Genomic DNA, 24,104 nt, shown 5'->3' on the forward strand with positions numbered 1-24,104 from the left:
TCATGAGCAATGATCCACGCCGTTGTGGTACGACGCCACACTGTCAACCAAGGACACCAAGGATGACCACCAGATTAATAAAAGTTAGCGCCCGTGAGTAAGCTGGGTGTGAAAACTCCCTAGAAAGGTCATAGTATGGGATAACACCGCACAATCAAAGTGTCGTATTTGGTACATGCCTCTGAATGCACCATACCATCTCTGGAATGAATTGACCTGGTCTTTGCTGTGAAATACGGATCGAAAAGCTTAGTTTCGACATGAAAGGGAAACTCACGATGTGAAACGCTTTTCCAAACATGTTAACACCTTTAGCGTTAATTGACAATCAGTTCACTTGTGTAGCATTTAGGTAGCCTGATAGCGCCATAAACAAAACACTGGACGTATATACAACAATTATGATACAAATAATGTCTACACTAATACAATCTGAGCAGTAATATCAAAATATAAACAGAAAATTAGAAAACATGGAAAGGCATAATATCTTCGGACAGTAATACTGTATGAACTCTACAACCCTACAAGTAGATATCTTGCATTCCCTGGTACAGGGTTATTATCGGGGGAAGTAAATGTTAGAGTGAGTTAGTTGGGTTTAACGCCGCTTTTAACAATATTCAAGTAATATCGCGGCGTGTCAGCTTAGTGTGGGAGGAAAGCCCGAAGTGATGCAGGTCTCAGACGTTTACCACTTCGGTGAAACCCACGAGCGCGGGTATGGTGCTGACAAACCTTGAAACATAATCGGGGCGAACCGGGATTCGAACCCACAATCATAGGTTTCCCCAAGGGACGCAACTCTGCACAGCGAAACGCGGCGCCTTAGACGACTGGGCCACCCGTATCCCCAGTAAATGTTAGAATGATTTAATGATCAGTAAGATCCATCATAATGAAGGCGTAGAATTCTGTCAATTCTCTGAACTCTAGCCATCTCACACGACAGTCAACGTCTTTTAAAAAGAGAAACACATCAACAAATGGCTCTGTTCGCAACTTGAACCATGGGCATGAGACTTCGAATGTCACAACTATCTCTCCGAAGATCATCGCTATGGTACATTCGTTTCACGTGTCACAAGTGGGGTGTACGGTATTTACGAGCTGAAAGTTTCTGTACGCCGCTTGACCCCTTGCCTTGTGGTACACAGGACCATTGACCTCGTAGCATCCCGTACACTCCTCTTCGGATTTCAATCTGTTGAATCGCAATATCACGTAGTAATGTTGGGCGATAAACCAGTAGCTTCTCTCGGCCAAACCATATGATCGAACTAAGACGCGCAACTTGCTGGAGAAATATTATCCATCTAAGGATCTACATCATTCTTTCCGTCATACAGATCAGAGTACCTGAAAAACACAACATTGCAATTTATCAACGCCTGATAATCATTGATCTCTAGTAGCGGCATATAATTCAGGTCGCCTTCGGTTAACCATGTCTGGCTATGAATCCTGACTTGGATGTGTTCTTTTGAGTGTATGAGGGTATCTGTAACGGCTGATAACTCAGGTCGCCTTCGTGGTTAACCATATCTGGCTATGTACCCTGACACGGGCGTGTTCATTTGATTATATACGTGTTTAATCAATGGTGGGTGGGTGAGTGAGTGAGTGATTGAGTGAGTGAGTGAGTGAGTGAGGGAGGTTTTCCGCCGTTTTGAACAAAACTATGTCAAGGAGTCTGAGCTTAACAGGTAATGAACGCCCAAAGTGTCGCTGGTTCAATACGTCTACTTATTTAGGCAAACCCACGGACAAGGGTATGGTGCTGACAAAACAAGAATTATTATAGTGCGAATTTCAGTGTTCGAAGCTACGACAAAGACAACATGGCATTCCTAAGGGACGCAACTCTACACTGCTCACTGCAGCACATGTCCCTTTGTAGTTTGTGTGTGTGTTGAGAGGCGCTCTTCCTTGTGACTATAGACGCTGGTTATCTATACTCACTACAGTCAGGGTATGTACAGACGCTCTATTCTGGGTATCTATACCCACTACAGTCAGGGTATGTACAGACGCTCTATTCTGGGTATCAGTACCCACTACAGTCAGGGCATGTACAGACGCTCTATTCTGGGTATCTATACCCACTACAGTCAGGGTATGTACAGACGCTCTATTCTGGGTATCTATACCCACTACAGTCAGGGTATGTACAGACGCTCTATTCTGGGTATCCATACTCACTCTATTTTGGTCACCTCTTGGAACTTGCACTTCTGAATATCATCGTCCGGATCTAGATACGCCACATCGAGTTCAGTCTTGTAAACTGAAACAAGTTATATCACACAAACGTTTGTACTTATCTTAAAATTATTCGTACGACGGATGTGCACGCGTATGGAGGTAATAGTCCATAGTTCGTCTCACTGCCTATTTGAGAAGATTTAGAGGAATTTTGTGAAGGATGTAAACCTACAACTTACGAACATTTTAAGGACGTTCGCCTGTCTATTTCAAGAGTATTTGACCTTTCCAATGAAAGGTTTTCCAAAGCCTTTATCATTTTAACTAACTGCATTTTTTTTGCACTTTGAAGCATTTGCTTATGCTCATATTCCCCCTTTACTATAAATTTTATTACAGATTGATTGAATAATCATTCGCAGTGTTTAGAGTTTCGCATTTAGATATAATAAATGGTATATAATTTTAAACAATATTTTAATCACACATGGAACAATCGTTTATATAAATATATAGCTCCATAGCACATATTTCCTAGTCTGATACTTTGCTTTGCCAATCTTAACAACGTGCGCATTTACGGAATTCCCTTGACCAATTCCATTCCATTTACTTTGCAGAGTCAAACGCGACTTGTAGTAAAACGAGGATTTATAATCAGTGGATTTTGATTGATATATAATTCCTACCTTTGACGAACTAACATTAAACCTAAGACTCCTGGCGTCCACGCCTCATGTATTTGTGTACGGTGGCAATGGTGGGGCAGGACATACTGACCTTTTCGCGAACACCTGTTATCATCACTATGTAATAGGGATTCATAAACACATGCTATGACACGGTCTAAATCGTACACTGGACTCAAATTGGCTACACTTTTCCCTTGTGTTAAGAAACTGTGCCTACTGCTTAAGAATGACATTTCACCAGGTATCATCACTATTTGTTAGTGATTAATAAACACAGTTTGAGTTGCGCAGTGATTACATGGTGGTAAGAGCAGACATCCTTAAAGATTCTAGAAAAATCATGGCAAGTGAAACAAGAAATGGATTTCACACAACCGCGGACTTCGGCGTGACAACAATATCCTTTCCATAATAATATAAGAAATGTTTGCTAAAAGCAGAGTCCATAGTACGATTCCGACTACTAGTGTATCATAAGCATGTGTTTATGCAATCACAATCAAATAGTTATGATACCAGGTGTTCGAATAAAAGTGAGCGTATCTTGCCCCACCGGTGGCACCCCTCACAAACGCGTTGTTGAATCACAATATGGTTAAAACTATGTACTTTTGTAGGCTCCCTCTTCCTTCTTCCTGGACATGGCGATGAAGGCGAGGACGAGGAGAACCAGTAGCACCACGAACAGGACCACCAGGATGATAACCCATGAAGGGAAGGCCGCCGGTGCTACTACAATCGGTGCTGCAATGATAACACGAATTGACACATACAGGTACATTTAGGGTAATACAGTGACTGCTGATGTAGACACCATGTAAGTCTATGAGGTTGGTGGATTGACGATGTCAAATGTAACATCGTATGACAACTCTGATGCTCTGGAACTATGAAATAGTTTCAGATACATAAAAAACACATTGGCAGGAAAAATGTATATGTCCATATCTGAATAGCCCGAATATCAAAAATACAGTTTCGCGTTAGCAACATGGCATTCGTATTAAATGGATGCATCTGCAACTTGCATATGTTATATTATTCTATACAACATTGACACGTGTTTCAAAATATGATACTCATATGTAAATCTATGTCTATGAAGCCTAAAGAATAGTTTATTTATAGTCACTTTCCTTCTTTAAGAACTTCCAAAAGAAGCGTTATCGAACATATTTGAAACCTTCAAACTTATAAAAGGGAGCCTGTCTGGAGACCCAAAACTACCCCAAAACGCACAGTAATCAACAGGCCTCGGGGAACACATCCAGTGGTTGAGTGAGTAGCCTATAGGTAGCTTTTAGCAATATTCCAGCCAATTCAAGACGTACGGCCAAACCGCCTGGACGCCACATGTACACATGTTGGGAAGTGAACTCGACCTCAAAGGTACTATTAATTTGAGAGACATAAGTCACATGCTTGACATAGCAGACATGGTGACAGCATCCGATGTTCATATATACAAACCTGTCCCATCCTCTAGGGCAACGTCAATAACTACACGGCGGGTTTCAAAGTCGTGGTACAGCACTCCGGTGTAGGTTCCTTCTATCTTGTCGTACTCCTCATCGCTCAGACGTGAAGTGTTGATGTAGGTTTGTTTTGTGACGTCGTCATAGATCACATGTGGCGGTAGTTCTGTGTAATACGTTTCATTCTTGAATTCCCATCTGTACCTGAGAGTCATCCCCGGGTCTGTGGTTCCCCGCACAGTGAGGTTCATCAGATCACCTTTCTTGATGCCCTGTCTAAGAGGAGGCTGTGTAGTCACTTTGATAGGCTCTAAAACATGATATAAATTCGTTACATTGAATCATCACTTTATGAAACAACTGAACTGATTTTACCACATGCAATCAACTGTCATGGGTACAATTGGCTCTCATGTGGCTGTTTGTTATATGGTACAATCTTACTTTCAATCGGAGCGGTCGGGTAGCCTAATGGTTAAAGCGTTCTCTCGTCACCCGAAGACCCTGGTTCGAATCCCGACATGGGTACAATGTTTGAAGCCCATTTCTATTGTCCCCTGCCCGTGATATTGTTGGAATATTGTTTAAAGCAAACTCACTCACACACTCACTTACTTTCGATCGAGGTCAGTATCACATTGCTCTCACAGAGCATGTTTCAATTGTGAACATTAGACGTTATAGTGCTTTATCAGAGAAATCTTCATTCTTTCGCGATAGGTTGATTGCTTTCACTTAACATAGGTATGATATGTTGTGGGTAACAACCAAGATAACGTCCGATGAACTTTTTAATAAAAGGACATTTTACTTCATAGCTTTCATCAGATGTAGATACTTTGATGTCGGAGCTTTGACGTATGATGTGCAATTTTGCTATTGAAACCCTGTTATACTACCTGGATAATTCATTTAAGGAAAATGAATTATTGATTTTCGAGTTTATGATCTCACATATAATCATTGATAAGATACAATATTGATGGGATATCAAACGAGCTTTCCATTTCCTATCAAGATAATATCATTTGTGAGTAAATGAGTGAGTGAGTGAGTGAGTATGGTTTTATGCTGCTTTTAGCAATACATAATAGTAACATAATATTCCAGAAATATCATGGCTAGGGACACCTTGAATACTAGTATATAACATATATTACGTGAGAAACATGACAGAAAATTTTGTAGTTTATTTGCTGCGGTATGACTTGTTAGTCTATGTATGGAAAACACATTTTCATGAACCAAGATATGAATTATTGATAAAATAAAATTCGTTAAATACATTTTGAATTTGTGATATTTTAAAAACATTGTTTATAACTAAAAGGCCAATTTGTAATGCCATTTTTTGTTTTTGTATCATTAATTCGATTTACTGATTTTTGATATAATAAAATAACACATATAAAGTAAAAAGCGCCTCAATTCAGTCAGAAGGGTATTACCTACCTATGACATTGAGACAACCGTTAGCAAACTCGGAGCCTATCGAGTTGGCTACCCGACATTGAATGCACATAATGTCATCTGGCTTGGTCAGGTTTGTGACGGTCAGAACACGGTCACGTTCGCTGAACAGGATCTTTTCATTACCTGTGGGCAGAGCAAAGTTCATGTGTTAACTTAACACTTACTTGGACCATGGCTTTCCGACCATCCGACGTCTCAATATTTAATTCTTTACTTTCATGGTAGTACCTCTCGGCTCTCAGACTTATAAGTTTCGATACTATCAAAATGCAAGAATAGGATCGCAATAAATATTTCCAACATCTTTTAGTTACGTGACTCATTACACATTTCGCTCATGATGTTCTAAATGCATTCACATAGGGTTGCCGGTAAAACTCATAGAGAATTATTAGAGCAGTAACCCCTTCCCACGGTAGATCGAAACAAAACATATTTTTTTCTGGGAAATAGACATACTAAATGGTGAATAAGGATGGCTGTGTCCTTTCCTTTGGTGGCAGGGGTATTCTTCAGAGTGTTCTCTTCTCGATTACTGACTTACTGATAGGAGTTCATATGATTCATAAGAAATGATGACATTTCATGAACAACTGAACGCATACATCGTCAACACCAGATAATAACCAGTCTCGATTATCCGTCGAAACAGATTCCACTGACCCTAACCCTTTCCATTTTCATCGATTGTACGATTCCGACTTTATCATGAACATGTATTTGTGAATCACTATCAAATAGTGATGATACTTGTCTTCTCGAAAAGGTAGTCGAATCCTGCCCCTCCGATTGCCCCTCATAAACACATGCAAAGGCATTTCAATTGTTTACCTAAAGGCAACATATGGTACAAGGGACTTGCATCGGACATGTCACAGATAGTGATGCGTCACTGATGCGTCAAGTTTGGAATGTCCCGTATATGTCTACCATAGACGCAAAAGTCTGGAGCTGCTGGGATATTGCTCGACATGAAGGGAAAGTTGACTTTTGGAAAGTTGAAGTCGTCGCTCTTGTCGAAGAGTCGTGTGAAGAGTTTATTGTCCCTCTGAAATCTATGCACATATCTTAATATGAAATAGACGAGGCGGTTTCACTGATCTCCCTTATGTTAAGTTCAGGTGGGTAAATCAGTGGAAGGGAATTGGCTATTAGACGGTTATTGAACGATATCAGATAACCGATATACCTTAAACTTAAGTTACACTTGGCCAAATTCCCTTGTTTTGAATTTGCTGATCGATGATTGTATGAAAGATTGTGGTTAATCTTTAAGAAGGGTATATTAGCAGGACCCAGCAATATATCTCTATTTGTACGGAACACTGTGGAGCTTTGGTATCAAGTTCAAAAAGGGTTATGACATATCTTCGGATAAAGCCAAAAGCTGATAGTACTGTTGCGTGGTTTAAGCAGTTTACTTCCTCAGGTTACATACTGGCCTAATATTTATCATGATTCGATTCACCTAAGTGAAGTTCTTTAACTACAATTACTGTAGTTATGCTTACATATAATGGTTATGTTATCTGAGGCCTTGTCAGTGGGAATATATAACGTCAACGTCAGAGAATAATGAGTTTCGACCATCCAGCAGGACAGATTCCATAAAGCGTAAAAAGCAGAAGGTCGGAAGGGCAAGCCAACACTACCGGTCACAGCCGCCACTCATACAAGCTTTATAAACAAGTAAGTGTTCGTCCATCGTCTTACAACAAGACATAATCAGGTTCGAACACTCATAGTAAAATACCCCTATGAATGACAATCCAACAATAGAGAATAATCTGTACCTGGAGGATTGTTCATGTTGATCTCCACCCCATTCTTGAACCACACAGGGGTACTCGGCTCATTCTCCGCACGAGCCGAACGGGCCTTACAGGTGAAGGTGGCATCTCGACCCTCGGGTATAGTCTTGTTGTGAATGCCCTGTACCCAGATAGGACCAGCTGCAACATGATATATGATGATTAAATTTACAACACCCACCCTCATCCCTGCCACCATCTACATCAACAGCCCTTCCCCCCACCCCACCCAAAAACAAACAAACAAACAAACAAACAAACAAACAAACAAACAAACAAACAAACAAACAAACAAACAAACAAAACAAAAAACATATCCACTAGTATCCCCAGAAAAAATATCCATTATCAACCTATCAATATCCCTACAATGATATTCACAAGCATTTCCACAATAGTCCCACCAATGACCTCACAAACATCCAGAAAAACATCCACACGATCATCCCTACAAACGACCCGTACAAACACATACGCAATCACCTCACCATTATCCCGACAAACATATTCAACAAAATCCCCAGAAATATATCCACAATCATATCCAACCAAAGCACACAGAAACGTCCCCCATTACATCCCTTGATCGTCCCACCAACATCCCAACACCCACACGAACATATACACAATCATACCCACAATCATCGCACCAACATCCCAACAAACACATAAACGAACATCCCCACAAACATATCTACAATCATCCCACAAACATCCCCACAAACATATCTACAATTATCCCACAAACATCCCCACCAAACGAGATCCCTAATCATCCCACCAATATCCGCACAAACATATCTACAATCATCCCACAAACATCCCCACCAAACGAGATCCACAATCATCCCACCAATATCCGCACAAACATATCTACAATCATCCCACAAACATCCCCACCAAACGAGATCCACAATCATCCCACCAATATCCGCACAAAGACATCTACAATCATCCCACAAACATCCCAACCGATAACCAAAGAATGAGATCCGCAATCATCCAAACCAATATCCGCACACACATATCTGACAACACTCTCACAAACATATCCACAATCATTCCATCAACACCTCCATCAACATCCACACATACATCCCAATAAACATTTCAACAATCAAAACAGCCACATCCATCCAACTTCTCCACAAAGATATCCACAATCAACCCATCAACAACCTCAAAAACATCCCTAAAATACATCCACGCAATTATATCCATATTTCCCCCACAAACGTCGACTAAAATATATCCACAATCACCCCACCATCATCCCCACAAACATATTCACTGATATTACCAGAAACATCCACAATCATAACCGCCCAAAGTACACAGTCACATCCCCCAAAACACACCCACATTTGTCCCCAAATCCCTACAAACATATCCATAATCACACCCACAATCATCGCACCAACATCCCAACAAATATATTCACAATCTTCAACAAACATCCCAAGAAAGATATCCACAGTCATCGCACCAATATCCGCACAAACATATCGATATCCGACCACCATCTCACAAACATCTCCGACCACACTCTCACACACATATTCATAATCAGTCCATCAACATCCCCATCAACAGGCTCACCAACATCCGAACAAACATATCTCCTACAATTAACCAAGCAACATCCAACCCACTTCCCCACAGAAAATATCCCCACTCATCCCACCAACATTCCAATAAACACATCTACAATCAACCCAGCTACATCCGACCAACATCCCAACCAGCATCCCCACAAACATCCCCTCCAACATATCCACCTTCATCCCCACAAACTTTTCCACTAACATCCCTACAAACATTCACAATTCACAATTTGGAACATCCTACACAGATCTCCCACACCACTGCTGCATCCAACACATTTACACCCTCCCAGAGACACTAAAACCTGCCATTCTCGAAGACATCACGGAGACAGTACATGCTTGAAATGGAACCAACACATGTTGTGTTGTGGAATAGCTCATGACAACCTACATGTTACGTTCAGGAAGATGATGTCTTCGACAGAAATAGAGCTTTTCCCCTTGCATCTATAAATGCCTTCATCATCATCTGTTAGGTTGACAATGTGCAGTTTCATGTTGTTCTTGTCAAGTTTGTACTTCTTGTTGGTCGTGATGGGCTCTCTCCGTGGGTTATACCACTGGACTGACGGGATAGGGCTTCAGATACAGAAAATTGGCATAAAATACATTACACTTCTTCGTAAAATCACAGCCTGCAAAAAAGCTCTATTTCAGATGCTGCATTTAACCCTATTCCTATTTCCTATTATCCCGATTTCGATGTCCACGTTATTCATGTTGCTTTACTTTTCATTTATATTATTATTATAAAATATAGTATCAGGTTAAACTAACTATTATCATGTAAATTTGATGATAAATGACAGATTAAAATGACAAATGAAATGATAAAATGGAACCTATGGCTGTACAATTTGTACTTGATTGATGCAAGTGTCTCAAGTTTGCTGATGGCAATCTGATTTCTTTGGATTACTATGGTTTCTTGAAGTTTTGATTAATCCTATCGTAATTCCTGATTTGGTGTGCTTCGAGAGCCTTTTCCTCTCACTCTATGTTAATGTATGGAAACTACACCAGGCCTATAGAATGTTATGGAACTGTTGACACTTACTTTCCACTGAAAACACACTCCAGTTCTGCTTTTTGGCCTATGAGGAACTGGGTATCGGCGGTCTTAAACACATTTTTCGGAGGCACTTGGGGTTTAACTAAAGTTATAAACCAAGATGGTTCAGAAACAGGTCATAAAGAAACAGATCCGCAAGAAGGGGAGCACAAAATGTGTGTTACCCAAAAGTTTACATAAACGTTATTAATGAGGAAGTCCAGCATTTCACATATTGTTTTGTCAGTAAACTACAGATTGAATTTGGATAACAGCCGCCTGGGACAGAATGGGTTAATTCCAATTTTGTTTCCTCTTTTTCAGTTTGTGCGTTTTACCAATGACATCACGCACTGATTGAAGCAACCCTGAAGACAATTCAACAGGTTCCTGCTCTCTTTTGTCCCATTCATTGGCATATTGTTCGACAGCATCCATAATAAGTTGTGATCTCCATTTGAAGGAGGCTACCCACGACATTTTGGTCCATATTTGATATAACTGACGAAGGTTGCTATTGTCAACAATAGCGAAGCCACCTGTGATTATATGACCAACAGGTTGATAGCAGTATTGTGAGTCTTGGCAGCCACAAGTTGTGGAATTAACATGAAGAGCTGCCAAGTCCACGTTCTACAACACGTTTCTATAATTGCATATGAATGAGTTTATCATTCACTATCAAATGAAAGAGAGGCAAGCTGAGGGTATGGTACCACTTATAAATATATCAAAACTCCATGTTTTACTGCAATATGTTTGCTATTGTTTTTAATAGAGCAGCTTTGTCTGATATGTTATCAAATGTGAAATCATACTAAATCGTATACAACTGTTACACTGAATGGACTGATTCAAATGGGTTCGCATATTCTCACCTTCTACTGGTTTAACTGTCAGCTTCTTTGGGCTGCCAAGTTGGATATTATTGCGATTGACATTGTACATGGCGCACTTGTATATATCAACACCAGTCTGGTCTTCCATTTCCAAGAAGATAAAATGCAGGGTTCCTTTGAATTAAAAATTTACGCTATTATTCATGCATATACATTGTAAATGATTAGGTGTGGAAGCTCTGAATTAGTGTGTCCTTAAAGAAAGCTTTATAGAGCGCACCAACCATAACATCCTGACATTATGCCTGTTGGTTATGATGGGGAGTCATGGTGGTTCTGTTAAAACATTGGGCTACAACGGTTCTGCTTGCTCTAAATGCTCTGCTGACTGTCTCCGTCACGAGGCTGTAATTTAACATTTAAGGGAGTGTGATGATTTAAAACAACAGATAGCTTCAAACTTAGGCGCTGCATTAAAAACTCCCCTCCGCCAAAAAAAACGCAGAACTTAAGACCTTCTGTGATTAAAAGTAGGTCTTACAACTCCCATATGGTCACTTTTCGGCTGCTAGTGTATCGTCAGTATGTTGCATTATGTACTAGTATATATGTCCTTTAGCTGTACCAGTCTCAGCTGGTGGTGGTCCAGAGTTGGACCCATTGTGATCCTTGGTCGGTCTGCACCATGCACGTGCTTGTGGGTTTCATCAAAGTGGTACGAACAAAGTCCCATTGGGTCTTCTTCCCAAACAAACACAAACATATTCGAACTATTGCTGTAAACACACTACACTACACTACAAATTACCCCCAAGTCTACATGATAACAACAACATACAGTGTACATCAAGAATCAGCAGGATGCAAACCTTTATCGTCAATATAGATTCTTTCGCTTTCTTTAACTTGTCCCTGGGTGCCATCTGTTCCTTGTCGGAACCACATGAAGCGTGCTGGAGGAACGCTCTCTGGAACATCCCCACACTCGAGGCTGGCATACTCCCCCTCCGACTTGATTATGGGTGTTGGTAGGGCGCCGCTGTCAGACCAACTTTCTAGAACTAGAAACAGCACCAGTATGATGATGTCAAACACAGGCGGCATTAAATGATGAGATGGACCTGTATATCATTACCATGGGATTGTTTTGTGTATTGTTATTATTAAACAGTTCTCCCAATTGTAATTGTGGACTATTCCAGTGTATTGAAAGGTGTAAACCCAAGAAGGTAGGGATACAGATCTTCAAGGGTCGAATGTCAAAATATTTTCGAAAGAAATACAGCTTATATATCATATTGTGAATTTCAGAAAACACATAATAACTCATAAATAATATCTTCGGCTTTGAAGATATACCGTGACTGCACTGTTGTTTTAATAGGCATTGAAAATATATTTTTTCTAATGATGCTTTATAATTCAGTTGAAAGGGTAATAGCAGAGTGTAACTATGTTTCCTCATGATGTTTTATAATTAAGTTAAACTGAACAACTGGAATCCGTATATGAGTTAATGTTGTTTATCGCATATATGGGTGAGAGAAATAACTGTTTGTATGTTTGAACAAATGATATAAATTCAGTATGACCATTGTGTCTCTTAACGGGAAAACAATATGGGTCATCTTGACTTTCGATGTCAATTCAGCCTTTAACAAATTGAAGAATTATTATATTGGAGTGGTTATTATTCTGCATTGACAATTTATTTCACATTGTTTCACCATAGATAGCCTTGAACATATACTGATGGTATATACGACTCTTTACAAAACCTGTGATGGGTGACTACACACCCACAGAATGAATACAGCCATAAGCAGTCACAGAAAATATACACGTGACTCTACACTGACACAATAAACAAATTCGTGGAAAGTGTTGGATTTATGACTATGCACTGACAGAATTAACAGAACCATACACATCCTTGGACATGTGACGTCACATTTGGACCAGTGAGGCTTCTCACTGTATTTGTAAACGCTCTGATTAAAAAACAGCATCAATAAAAGCCTAACTTCCCTCACGAAAGTTTTAACGATAAACCTGTTTACAGACAGGCATACTTAGACTGCGTCCAACTGTTCCACTATGAACTTGCTATTGATGCAGTTGATCGATATGCTGCACTGAATATGTAATTAACTAAAAGCTGAAACAGTATTTTTCCATCAAGATAAGAGAAATTAGTCAGTAATTGTCAGGAAACAAACATTAAATTGTCTCACTATAATGTGGAGTTCCCAAGGGTTCTGATTTTGGTCGCTATTTATTCTGTACAACAGCCAGTTTAAAAAAACCCGGATAAATGAGTTTCCCCTGCCATACCTTTATAGCCCCATGGATCTCACAATAAATGCTATGATATTACATAATAGTCCAAATCACTGGTATAAAGCCTTCAGTTCAGAAGGTTCAATAGGATGTTATAGTTTTGATTCGGTACGTTCAAACATATCTAAAGTCGAAGGCATCAAAGTTGCAGGTAATGCACTATACAATCAAAGGGGAATAACTCACCGATTTCTATCAGGGTTGTAACGGGTGACATGGCTAACGGGTTCACATCCGAACCAACATTATTCCCCACTGCACACTGATACTCCCCCTGCTCTCTGTCTGTGAAGCTGGGTATAGTCAGGGTGCCGTTAGTTCTGTCTACTTTTATATGCTCGTTTGACGATTTAACCTCGTCTCCTTTGAAGAACCATTTGTATCTGAAAATAGAACGGATTTGGAGGTGATATCACAATACATTTTTGACAACCGTTGCTTCAATTAAAGATTATTTAATGTAATAGCTCTCTTGTTATCGCTTACAAGCCATAGCTTATGATAAGGGTTATTTTGCTCACGTGGGTCTGGGGTTTCCCTCTGCCGTGCAGGGGAGAACAACCTCCGAATCTTTCTTGATGTAATCCTTCTTATGGGCGTCCGGTTTAGTTATGTATGGTGGAATTCCTATGAAAATAGTAAATATAATAATAATATACAGTTGAATTTGGCGGGAATGAGGGGATTATCCGTATTTCAAAGAATACTAGTGAGTGAGAATAGTTTTACGCCGCTTTTAGCAATATTCCAGCAATATCACGGCGGGGACACCAGAAATGGGCTTCACACATTGTACCCATGTCGGGAATCGAACTCGGGTCTTCGGCGTGACGAGCGAACGCTTTAACCACTAGGCTACCCGACCGCCCCTAAAGAATACTAGTATATGAGGATATGCCATGTAATATGTAATCCTCAGGAAATAATGGAATTATATGTGCCCATTGAATTGACGAGGGTTTTCCACATTTCACAATGATGGTAACATCATGGTAACTAAGCTGAAACCTTCAACGCTAGTCATGTATGGAATTATATGTGCCCATTGAATTGACAAGGGGTTTTCCACATTTCACAATGTCTTCATATGCCTGTATACCTATTGTGTACACATGTATGTCTGCCTACAGCTACCATTATCTGTAAATGAAGCGAAAAAGGCCTTTCCACATCCAATACAAATCTCGATTACACGATTCCGACTATAGCATGGGAATGTGTTCATGAAGCACTATCAAATAGTAATGATACCAGGTGTTCGCGAAAAGTTGAGCGTACCCTTTCCCACCGGTGGTATTCGTCACAAACACATGCAAAGGAAGTCAATTGTTCAAATGAAAAAATACGGGAACATATTGTACACGTCAAAATAAGGAATTGCATTGGACATCATTTTTGTCACTGATGCGTCAAATTTGGAAATGTCTACCATAAACCTTTCGAAAGCTTTACTGAGGCCTTGAATGTTCTAACCTTGATCAAACATCGTATGGCTCTCTTTGAAATTTTCGTAGAAAGAGCCTGCTCGATTGTATCTCAAAAGTTGTGAAATGTAAACACCAAAGGCTGGAGCTACTGGAATATAGCTCGACATAAGGGAAAGTTGACTATTAGATAATGAAGTCATCCCTTTTGTCTTAAGTAATATCAGTGGCAGTAGAAACTATTGTAGATGTATTTGTGATAATTGTCAGTGGCAGCAAAAGCTCGTGAAATGTCGAGTGTGGTAAAGTCCAGATTTTAACAGGAAGTGAGTATAGTTATTTACTCATTGCTGTTGTAAACATACATATATATGCTCTCTGCCACATGGCATTCATTCACCTGATGAAGGAGTAAGCATATACTCCCAAACGTTGTGTTCCTCATAATGATAAGTTGACATCTATATATTCTCTTTCTTAGAGAAAAAGGTTGTTATAAAATATAATACCTTAGCCAATTCGTTTAGCACAGTAACACCAGTCGCAAGTCAGTAAAAGATCAAAACTGCCCCACAATAACGTACTTGCGAAACTAAGATTCAACCTGACCACCCAGTAACAGAACGGTCCGTCAAGGTCTAGCGATTCATGATGATCATTACATTCGATAGCGCCGAGGTTCTTTAACGAGACGTGCGGACCTCGGTGAAGAAAACCACCCCAAGCTAGCAGGGAAAACTGTTCGCTCCCGGAACTGAATCGAACCGTGCTTTCTAAAATATGGATAAAACAAATAGCACACAACCTACTAAACCGATTTTGGACATGCAGGTACGAAAATAAAGGGCCACAGGTACCATTAAACATTTACAACCAGATATGTTCAATGAGTAAGGTAGGAAAAATGACTACAAATATATGAGAAATATCTACTTAGTTCTAGATAATCCCACTACGGCATGTAAATCAACGTTACTAAAACACATTCAATACACGAAGAAGCTTACATACACATATGAGATAACGACATATGTCAAATCGACACACATATGATAAGAAAACAAAAAACAAATGCAAGAGAAAAAAATATACAGACAACAAATTCGCGAGCGACAGCTTAATGAGCACGAGAAGGGAGGCGATAGGATCACTGTACCGTGACGAACTGGGTTTTACGATCCGGTACCAGACACATTACATTAATTACAAAACTGTTAAACATATCTTACTCTGAGACGTGACACTGGGTACTGCGGCCAGCAAACAGACGAGGGAGAAGATGGGTGTCATTGTTACTCTTAGCCCCGCCAAGGACAGTGTCCCACACAGGCAGTCTGTAAACAGTACATAGAAGTGAAACTTGAGTAACAAACATTATTAAGACATACGTTTGTTGTAGACAAAACATTACAGTGTTTTCCCGATAACGCACAATGCATACATGAATGTGCCAGTGGCCTTCACAAATACATTTGAATGAAAACAGTAAATACAGTAAACTACGGTTATAACGAACACGTTTATAACGAACTGATGGATATAACGAACTAATTTTTTAGTCCCGACTGTTTGATGTAGTTATGCTGTATATATGCTTATTACGGTTAATCTATGGAACGAATTACGGTTATAACGAACTAAAATTAGTAGTCCCTTTGAGTTCGTTATAACCGTAGTTTACATGAAAAACGTTAACGACCGCGTACTATACATTGCCATATGTGATACCGTTTTGGGATCTAATCCTGTATTTATTTTCCGACCGAAATTGTTTTTGTTTAAAAGTGACATACACATATAGAAATAAAGAGGCACTGTACTACAATAAATCTACAGTTATGTGCTTGCTGTTGCTGGGCCATTGTGTAGGAATAGTAGGTAGCATCCTGGACAGAAGGTGGTACACTATATCACACGCTTAGGCCTCTCTAGTGATGAAATCAACATCTATTTTTTAACCCAGTTTATTTTACCCTCTCAGAGTCCTGTAATGATATATTACCATTTCCTCGGATAGTTAGTAGAGGGCATGTCCAACAATTGAAACAAATATTTATCTCCAACTTCCTCCTCATACCACATGGAGTTGATAGTTTTACGCCCCCCAAACGTTTACAAGCATAACCATGAACTGTCTTCGTTCATATATCATATATCAGAATCCCCTACTAGTTTAAGAGAGGTGCCAACTACCAATGGCAAATTCTGTTTGTAATTGTCCCGAATGTGAAAGGAAACCGTCCTAATAAAGACACCTCCGGGTCAATGAAACAGGGGTACGGAGTGATGTATATTTGTATTGATGCAAGTGTTCCCACAGTAATCGCTGGGAAACCGGAATATCTTGAATGAACGGGCGTGACTAATTTCCGTAACAGGTTAATGTCAATAAAATTTGGCGTAAATGAAAGGATTTCCGTATTTCATAAGAAAACGGCAGTTTTGAATACTAGTATATGAGTATATGCCATGTTATTAGACAATCCTCAGGAAATAATGGAACTATATGTCATGTCACAATGTATGTATGTATGTATGTATGTATGTATGTATGTATGTATGTATGTATGTATGTTTGTATGTATGTATGTATGTATGTATGCGGCTGTTGGAGAACCAATCAAATTGGCTTTAGATTTGTCTGTCAGCAAAATATTCTGAAAATAATCTTTAATATACTGAGCCACTAAATACACAACAGAGTGATCTATGTAAAAGTTTGAGTGTTTGACGTAAAGATACAGATAAATAACTCAGCTACAAGGTGTAAGTTATGGACATAATGCAACAAAACCCTTTCCATATCCAATAGAAATCTCTGCATAAAGCAGAGTCGATTGTACGATTCCGACTATATCATGAGCATGTGTTTATGAATCACTATCAAATAGTGATGATACCAGGTGTTCGAAAAGGTAAGCGTATCCAATAGAAATCTCGATTGTACGATTCCGACCATATCATAAGAATGTGTTTATGTATCACTATCAAATAGTAATGATAAATAGTTATGAAGAAACACTGGAACATATGGTACAAGTAAAAAAAGGGAAATGCATTGGACATCAGTTTTGTCACTGATGCGTTAGATTTGGAAATGTCCTCAACATGTCTACCATAAAACTTTTTGAAAGCTTTACTGAGGCTTTGAATGTTGTAATCTTGATCAAACAACTTCTGAGCAAGCGCCACATGACGCTCTTTGAAATCATGACAGAAAGAGCATGCTCGATTGTATCTAAAAGGTTGTGAAATGTAAACACCAAAGGTTGGAGCTGCTAGAATATTGCTCGACATAAAATAAAGTTGACTATTGGAAAGTTGACGTCACCCCCCTTGTCTTGTGGAGAGTGTTTTGTCACTGAATCCTAGATCTAAATATGAAACAGATGAGGCGGTCTCACTGGTCTCCCCTTTTCTAGTTCTCAGTGGGAAAATCAGTGAATTTGCTGTTTGATTGTTATTGAACGACATTATATCATCGATATACCAGATCCTTGTTTTGCAAAGAATCAGATCCGCAAGAAGGGGAACACAATTGGTGCCTTTGTGGATGACTTCTTCTTGACTAAAAGTCTTACCACCAAATAAACACGGGAAACATTTTGAACAGGTCCGAAACTTGGTGTTCTTGTAAACGATAGAGGGTAAGTTCTGTGATGATGTCCAAGCTACAGCTCAAGGTTTGAAGAGAGAGCTAGGCTGGGAAGCACGTCCGTGACATAGTCAACACAGCTCACTCGCCTCACTGTGTGTCATTGTACACCGGCGTCATGAATCGCTGTCCACACTGTCGATCTCTACTTAGTCTGTTCCAGGCTTGACCTTGACAGAACACTGTGATGTAGGTGTAACGTTACCGATTATGATGTGAAATACACGCATATTGGGTTCATATATCTTTGTTGACACAAAACTGCTATGGAAAACGAAGTTTCATGGCATGGTCCATTCCAGCTCAGTAAGCAATGGCGATCATGTGTGGCGCAGCTTTCGTTTTCCTGTTGAGGCGTATTCTTATGTTCAATATAATCCCTAGACGTGTCATTGCTTCACATGGCAGGTTACCAGCTTCACTATCATAGTTTCAGGTGCTCTGTCATTAACATTGACAATGGTTGAGTATAAAAGCCGTAAGCGGATCCCCTCATCCCATTGTTTTACATCAGTTCTTCTACATGTCACTACTGGGGCTGCGAGTCGACCCGTTAGAAAAAAATCTCCAAATGTGCGACATATGATTTACTTTATTTTTTTACGATTTTTAATCATAAGCAATTGGGGATGTAGAAGTGCACTTTAAATCATTTGCAAACCTTTCTGATGGGTCGACCCGAAGTCCCTAGTTGTGCCATCACTGAATTCAGTGATCCATTCATATAATTTTCCCCACTATTTAGCATTTTACGCCCAGTGGAATTTGTTTCGACAGATTATGGAGACTGATAATCTCTGGTGTTGACATTTTGTTTTACGATTATAGAACTTTTATATGAATAACATCACATGCGATATCTGCGTTGTGTCACACTGTGGGCCGATGACTTGCAGAGTTGTGCCCCTTAGACGTCCCAGAATCCTATGATCGTCAGTTCGAATAGCAGTGTGATACCCATGCACCTGGGTTTCAGAAAAGAGGTAAACAGCCAGGACCTGCATCAGTTTGTGTGTCCCCCCTCCACCATCAAGTTGACACGATAACTGAAATACTGTTCAGCATGGCCTCTGACCAAACTCACTCCCACATAGGGTAATATAAACACTTTATGTAAAGTGGTAAAAATGACAGTAGGTTATGTCTATCGGCTATACAGACGTAACGAAGGCATCTTACCTGTATAGACAGATGGGTTCTAGGTAGGATGTCCTCCTACACACGCATCATTTTATACTAATGTCGGTCTGTCTGAAACCCAGTTATTATGATCGATACAGTCAGCCCTGCATGCATAATGTGTCATCATACAACAATGCGAAGTGCATTTATGCTTCAAATATTTCCTGCTGCCGTTGAAAGCGTGTTGGCTACAAACAAAGACTTCATGACCTAACTGTTTACGACTGGTCATCAAATAAAGCTGTTTTATCAGAATGTGGAAGGTTACTCATAATTTTAAACTATTTGATATGTTATACACGTTTGCTTTGACAACCAGATACACGATACTCTATACGATTTTATTACATACTTAAACGTTACGATGGCGATCTAAACTGAGCCTCAGCTGTCAAGGATATTCATTTTCCCCATGGATTTGCCTATGGGTAGATATCCCTAAAACTGTTTAAGCAACGATGTAAATATACGTATTGCCAAGAGTGAGTGAGTGAGTGAGTGAGTGAGTGAGTGAGTGAGTGACACACTTTGAACACTTTTTCAGAGTGATATGACGGCGTGGAAGTTTTAAATGATGAAGATCTAACCCTTTTGGGAAAATAATGAGATGACAAACCAAAGAACATCATCAGGGAGATGTGGGATACAATAACCAGACCCCGGTATGACTAAGTGTTAGCAGCATAATACATCATCATATAGAGTGAGGGAGCGTGCAGGGATTTACGCCGTTTTAGCAAATATTCCAGAAAAAGTCAAAATTATATCGTACAACGTAATTTCTTACTCTAGTTTTGACGATCCATAGTACACATGTACCTCTATCTCACCTCCAAGGTCTACATTCGACGTATGTGGGGTCTAAGGAATACCCCCAAGGACGCATAGTTTTATTTCAAAAGGCTAAAAATATACTAAAGATTGATAACATTTAGCAGTAATTCGCTAAATGGGTTCATAGGCAGCATTTTTGTCATCCCACCATTTACTCCCTCAATATATACTTCTACTTTCCGTGTCATATAACAGGCAGAATTGACCTCGCACATGATGTAATCCCCCATTTATTTCCGTGTGTCATCAGCGACTTGTAATTACGTCACTTCCGTCCATTCACGTCAGCAACAATTCAAGCAACATAAGTCATATTTTGTACAATTGTTCTTGTATATATCACTGTTAATCCAATAAACTAGGTGCGATGGGCATGGTGCCGGCGTGGAAGCACATTTATAAAAAAAAAATAACGCTTGGTTCTCCGGCTGCTGCTTCTACAGGGGCAGTCCAAATCTTCCTGCCTGCTGTTTCCACGGGAGTACAAAGTACAAAGTTCCTATAGCTATACCCGTCTGCCTTGCCACGGCGGAGGGACACAACTATGTGTCGGCGACATCCACACCGCGCCGAATTTTCATTCACAAGCCTCTTTGTCTCATTTATCATATTTACCTTCCTGCTAAACTTTATAACATACCGCCATACAATATCACTATAAAGGTCTGCATATAAAGAGAAATCCCAATTGCGTGAGAATAACGTCCTTGACAGTTTTTGAAGAGATGGGCTATGGCTTAACTCCATATAGTGAGTGAGGCGTTGGATTAGTTACTGCCAGGACAACCGAACGTGTCCTTGAAAGTAGCAGCCATATGGAGGTGGCATCTATATCCGCAGAAAGAGGCGTAACAAAAGGGTTATTTGCGAGCTAATATGTCCTCGTGAACAAGAATGTAGTACAAGCTCTGACCCTGCAGTGGGCCAAATTAAGCACCCATTCGGACGCTAGATGGATACGGTGGACCTACACAGCCTCAAACCTACGTTACCACACATTCAGACACTGCATGACAACCGTGAACTGCCATCACCTCACTCTTGGGCATTTTATTGTGCTAGGCGCACATGTTTACTACCGTCCCATATTCCTGGGTTCGAACATACAGTAGTGTTGTTCTACTTCTCTGATTCAGTCATCCCACAAATGGAGTATCTGAGCTTGAATTTTCGGGCTAAATGGATAAATGCGTCACCATAACAAAATAACATAATACACTACGTGCTGAATAATTGTTGTTTGGGATCAACCCACTCGATTAAACTTCCGTGGTGGGTATCACTTAGACGATGAAGATGGACATGCATAGATAATTATAGTTAGTATATACTATTAGGTTTTAGTACTGCACTATGACTGAATATATGTATTTTATGAAACCAAAACCAATCTAGATTATACAAAAGTAAGTCTATACTTATATATAGACTTTCCAAACAGTCATGGAATGGAATTCAGGTTGCATTGAAAATGAGTCAAATCAACAACAAAACAGTTGTATTCACTGTATTGCCATACTGTTTAAGCTCTAATGTCACACACCAAATGTTATTTGCTGTTATTTTCACTGAAACTGTGCCTGTGAATATCGCGGTAAGCTGGCCATTTCACACTCTAGCACATGTTAGAATTGTATGTATACTGAACTACACTCTTCAGTATGCAGATACAGTGTATGGCAATTTGTTTCTCTTTCTTTGTTTGAGGAAGATGAAAGCTTTGAAATTGTATGGCAACATTGGCTTATTGCCTTATTGGGTTAGCGTGTCAGTTTAATCATTTCTCGGTCGTGACATAGTTTCCGCATGAGTTCCGTGCTATTGTGACATCATCACCTTTCTCGAGAGCGAGGCAAGTCAAACCCAGCTATCTATTTCCTGAAATGAATTCTAACATTATAAATGTGTTTGTAAAATAGGAAGTAACACGAACACCCGCAGCGTCACACAATACGTCAAAACATCGATTGTTGTAAAGGTTGACACTGTGTTTGACTTAAATAGGATGTAAAGGGGAAGATAGTTCCTTCTGCGAGTGAGGTGAAATGGGTTAAACGTAGCGTTCAAGATTATTACAATAATATGGCGACGCGCTTGTGCGTGCGTGTGCCTGTGTGTGCGTGCGTGCGTGCGTGCGTGCGTGCGTGCGTGTGTGTGTGTGTGTGTGTGTGTGTGTGTGTGTAGCGACGTACTGTCACGTGTGTGTGTTGCTGCTTGTACTAGTCTGGACTGGGCAGGTTTTGTGGTTATAGCCCAATGAGGCAGCAGTTTAACAAGGATCTCCCACTCAGATACTTGTTTTATCCCTGCAATGCCGAACGTCAGGCAGGGCGACAAGTATAACCTTTTAATATATGTTTGTATGACGCGATCAGAAGAGGAAAGACTTACAAATCGTCCTTGTCATTGTGTATGTCTTCGAGTGTACAGTAGGATAGATGACAACAGCCGGCCTCTGTGAAGAGTTGCTTCAGTGTGTATGGATAGATCGGGTGAATTCCGGTTACGTCAGCAGTTGTATTCCGGACAACTTATCACATATAGTGCTTGGCTTCTCATTGTTTGTTGTTTAACTCCGTACTCGGTAATATTCCAGCTATACGGCGGCGGTTTTTTAAATAATCGAGTATGGACTAGCAATCCAGTGATTGACATCATGAGCATAGATCTACGCAATTGGGATAAGATGACCTGCATCAACCAAGTCAGCGAGCCTACCCTCCCGACCCCGTTAGTCCCTCTTACGGCAAGCTGAAGACCTTTTCTCTGATCAAGGACAGTAAGGACAGCACAGTGTTATCGTGGCAAGATCGTGCGTCTTTACTTTGTCCAGACTCTGCAAGCATCAAGCACCCTGTTTCAGCATGACAATGTTCGCCCTACACATTCCGGGTCTGTACTGATTTCCCGAGAGCTCAGAACATTAACAACATACTGACACTTAAGCATCTGTGGGATGAGCTTGACAACTGTTTACGTCAACGTCAACCATTGCCTCAGAATCTGCAACATTTACGTCATGCTCTTCGGGAAACGTGGGCTATTATTCCACAAGGAACCATCCGCAGGGTTCCTGCTTCCGTGGGGGAATATATTTCCCATACCTTTAATGATAAACAATGGCCAATATATGTGGCTTGATGTTTTATGGTTTAGATTATTGCTGTGGTTACTCCTATAAACGCTAAGAACTAATTTGTCATGTTATGTTTTCAATATCTTAAGAGGATATATGTATAAGGTTAGGATGTTTGTTGAAAAAGTCCAACAAAGGAATATATTATTTAAATTTGAAGAGGCAGAAATTACTATATACACATTGCCTATATTTAGTGTTTGAAGATTGAATAAGCTTTGTTATGGTATGTTTTGACAAAGTTGTAACGTTATCAGATGTATCTGGCTAACTTTGTCCAACAAGCGTGTCCATTTGACGGCTATATTTTTAACCTTCACGGTCGCTTTCATGAGTATAAACAGGAAATGTGTCAGGTTAAAATCCACTGGGTATTTTTC

General features: G+C 40.0%; 1 protein-coding gene across 1 annotated transcript; it reads right to left on the minus strand.

Moving 5' to 3' along the window:
* Window positions 1-1,172: 1,172 nt before the first annotated feature.
* Window positions 1,173-19,839, minus strand: LOC139467659 (neural cell adhesion molecule L1-like). The gene is made up of 14 exons (XM_071249180.1): window positions 19,752-19,839; window positions 16,147-16,251; window positions 14,015-14,120; window positions 13,680-13,876; window positions 12,023-12,214; window positions 11,193-11,327; window positions 10,321-10,417; window positions 9,655-9,842; window positions 7,639-7,797; window positions 5,825-5,968; window positions 4,368-4,682; window positions 3,507-3,641; window positions 2,203-2,287; window positions 1,173-1,359 (listed from the first exon to the last, which is right to left on the minus strand). Exons 2-14 carry the CDS (start codon window positions 16,205-16,207, stop codon window positions 1,317-1,319), a joined length of 1,857 nt encoding a protein of 618 aa, XP_071105281.1. The 5' UTR covers window positions 16,208-16,251; window positions 19,752-19,839; the 3' UTR covers window positions 1,173-1,316.
* Window positions 19,840-24,104: the final 4,265 nt, after the last annotated feature.

Source organism: Haliotis cracherodii, unplaced genomic scaffold (assembly GCF_022045235.1).
Source record: "Haliotis cracherodii isolate W230 unplaced genomic scaffold, xgHalCrac1.p SCAF_1, whole genome shotgun sequence".
NCBI classification, from domain to species: domain Eukaryota; kingdom Metazoa; phylum Mollusca; class Gastropoda; order Lepetellida; family Haliotidae; genus Haliotis; species Haliotis cracherodii.

Bases quoted from the DNA above. Each gene is read 5' to 3' on its own strand.
- LOC139467659 (XM_071249180.1), bottom strand. From the start codon at position 16,207: ATGACACCCATCTTCTCCCTCGTCTGTTTGCTGGCCGCAGTACCCAGT. The intron at 14,121-16,146 runs GTAAGATATGTT...CTATTTTCATAG, and splicing joins ACCCAGTGTCACGTCTCAGA to GAATTCCACCATACATAACT. The intron at 11,328-12,022 runs GTTTGCATCCTG...TTTAATTCAAAG, and splicing joins AATCTATATTGACGATAAAG to GAACCCTGCATTTTATCTTC.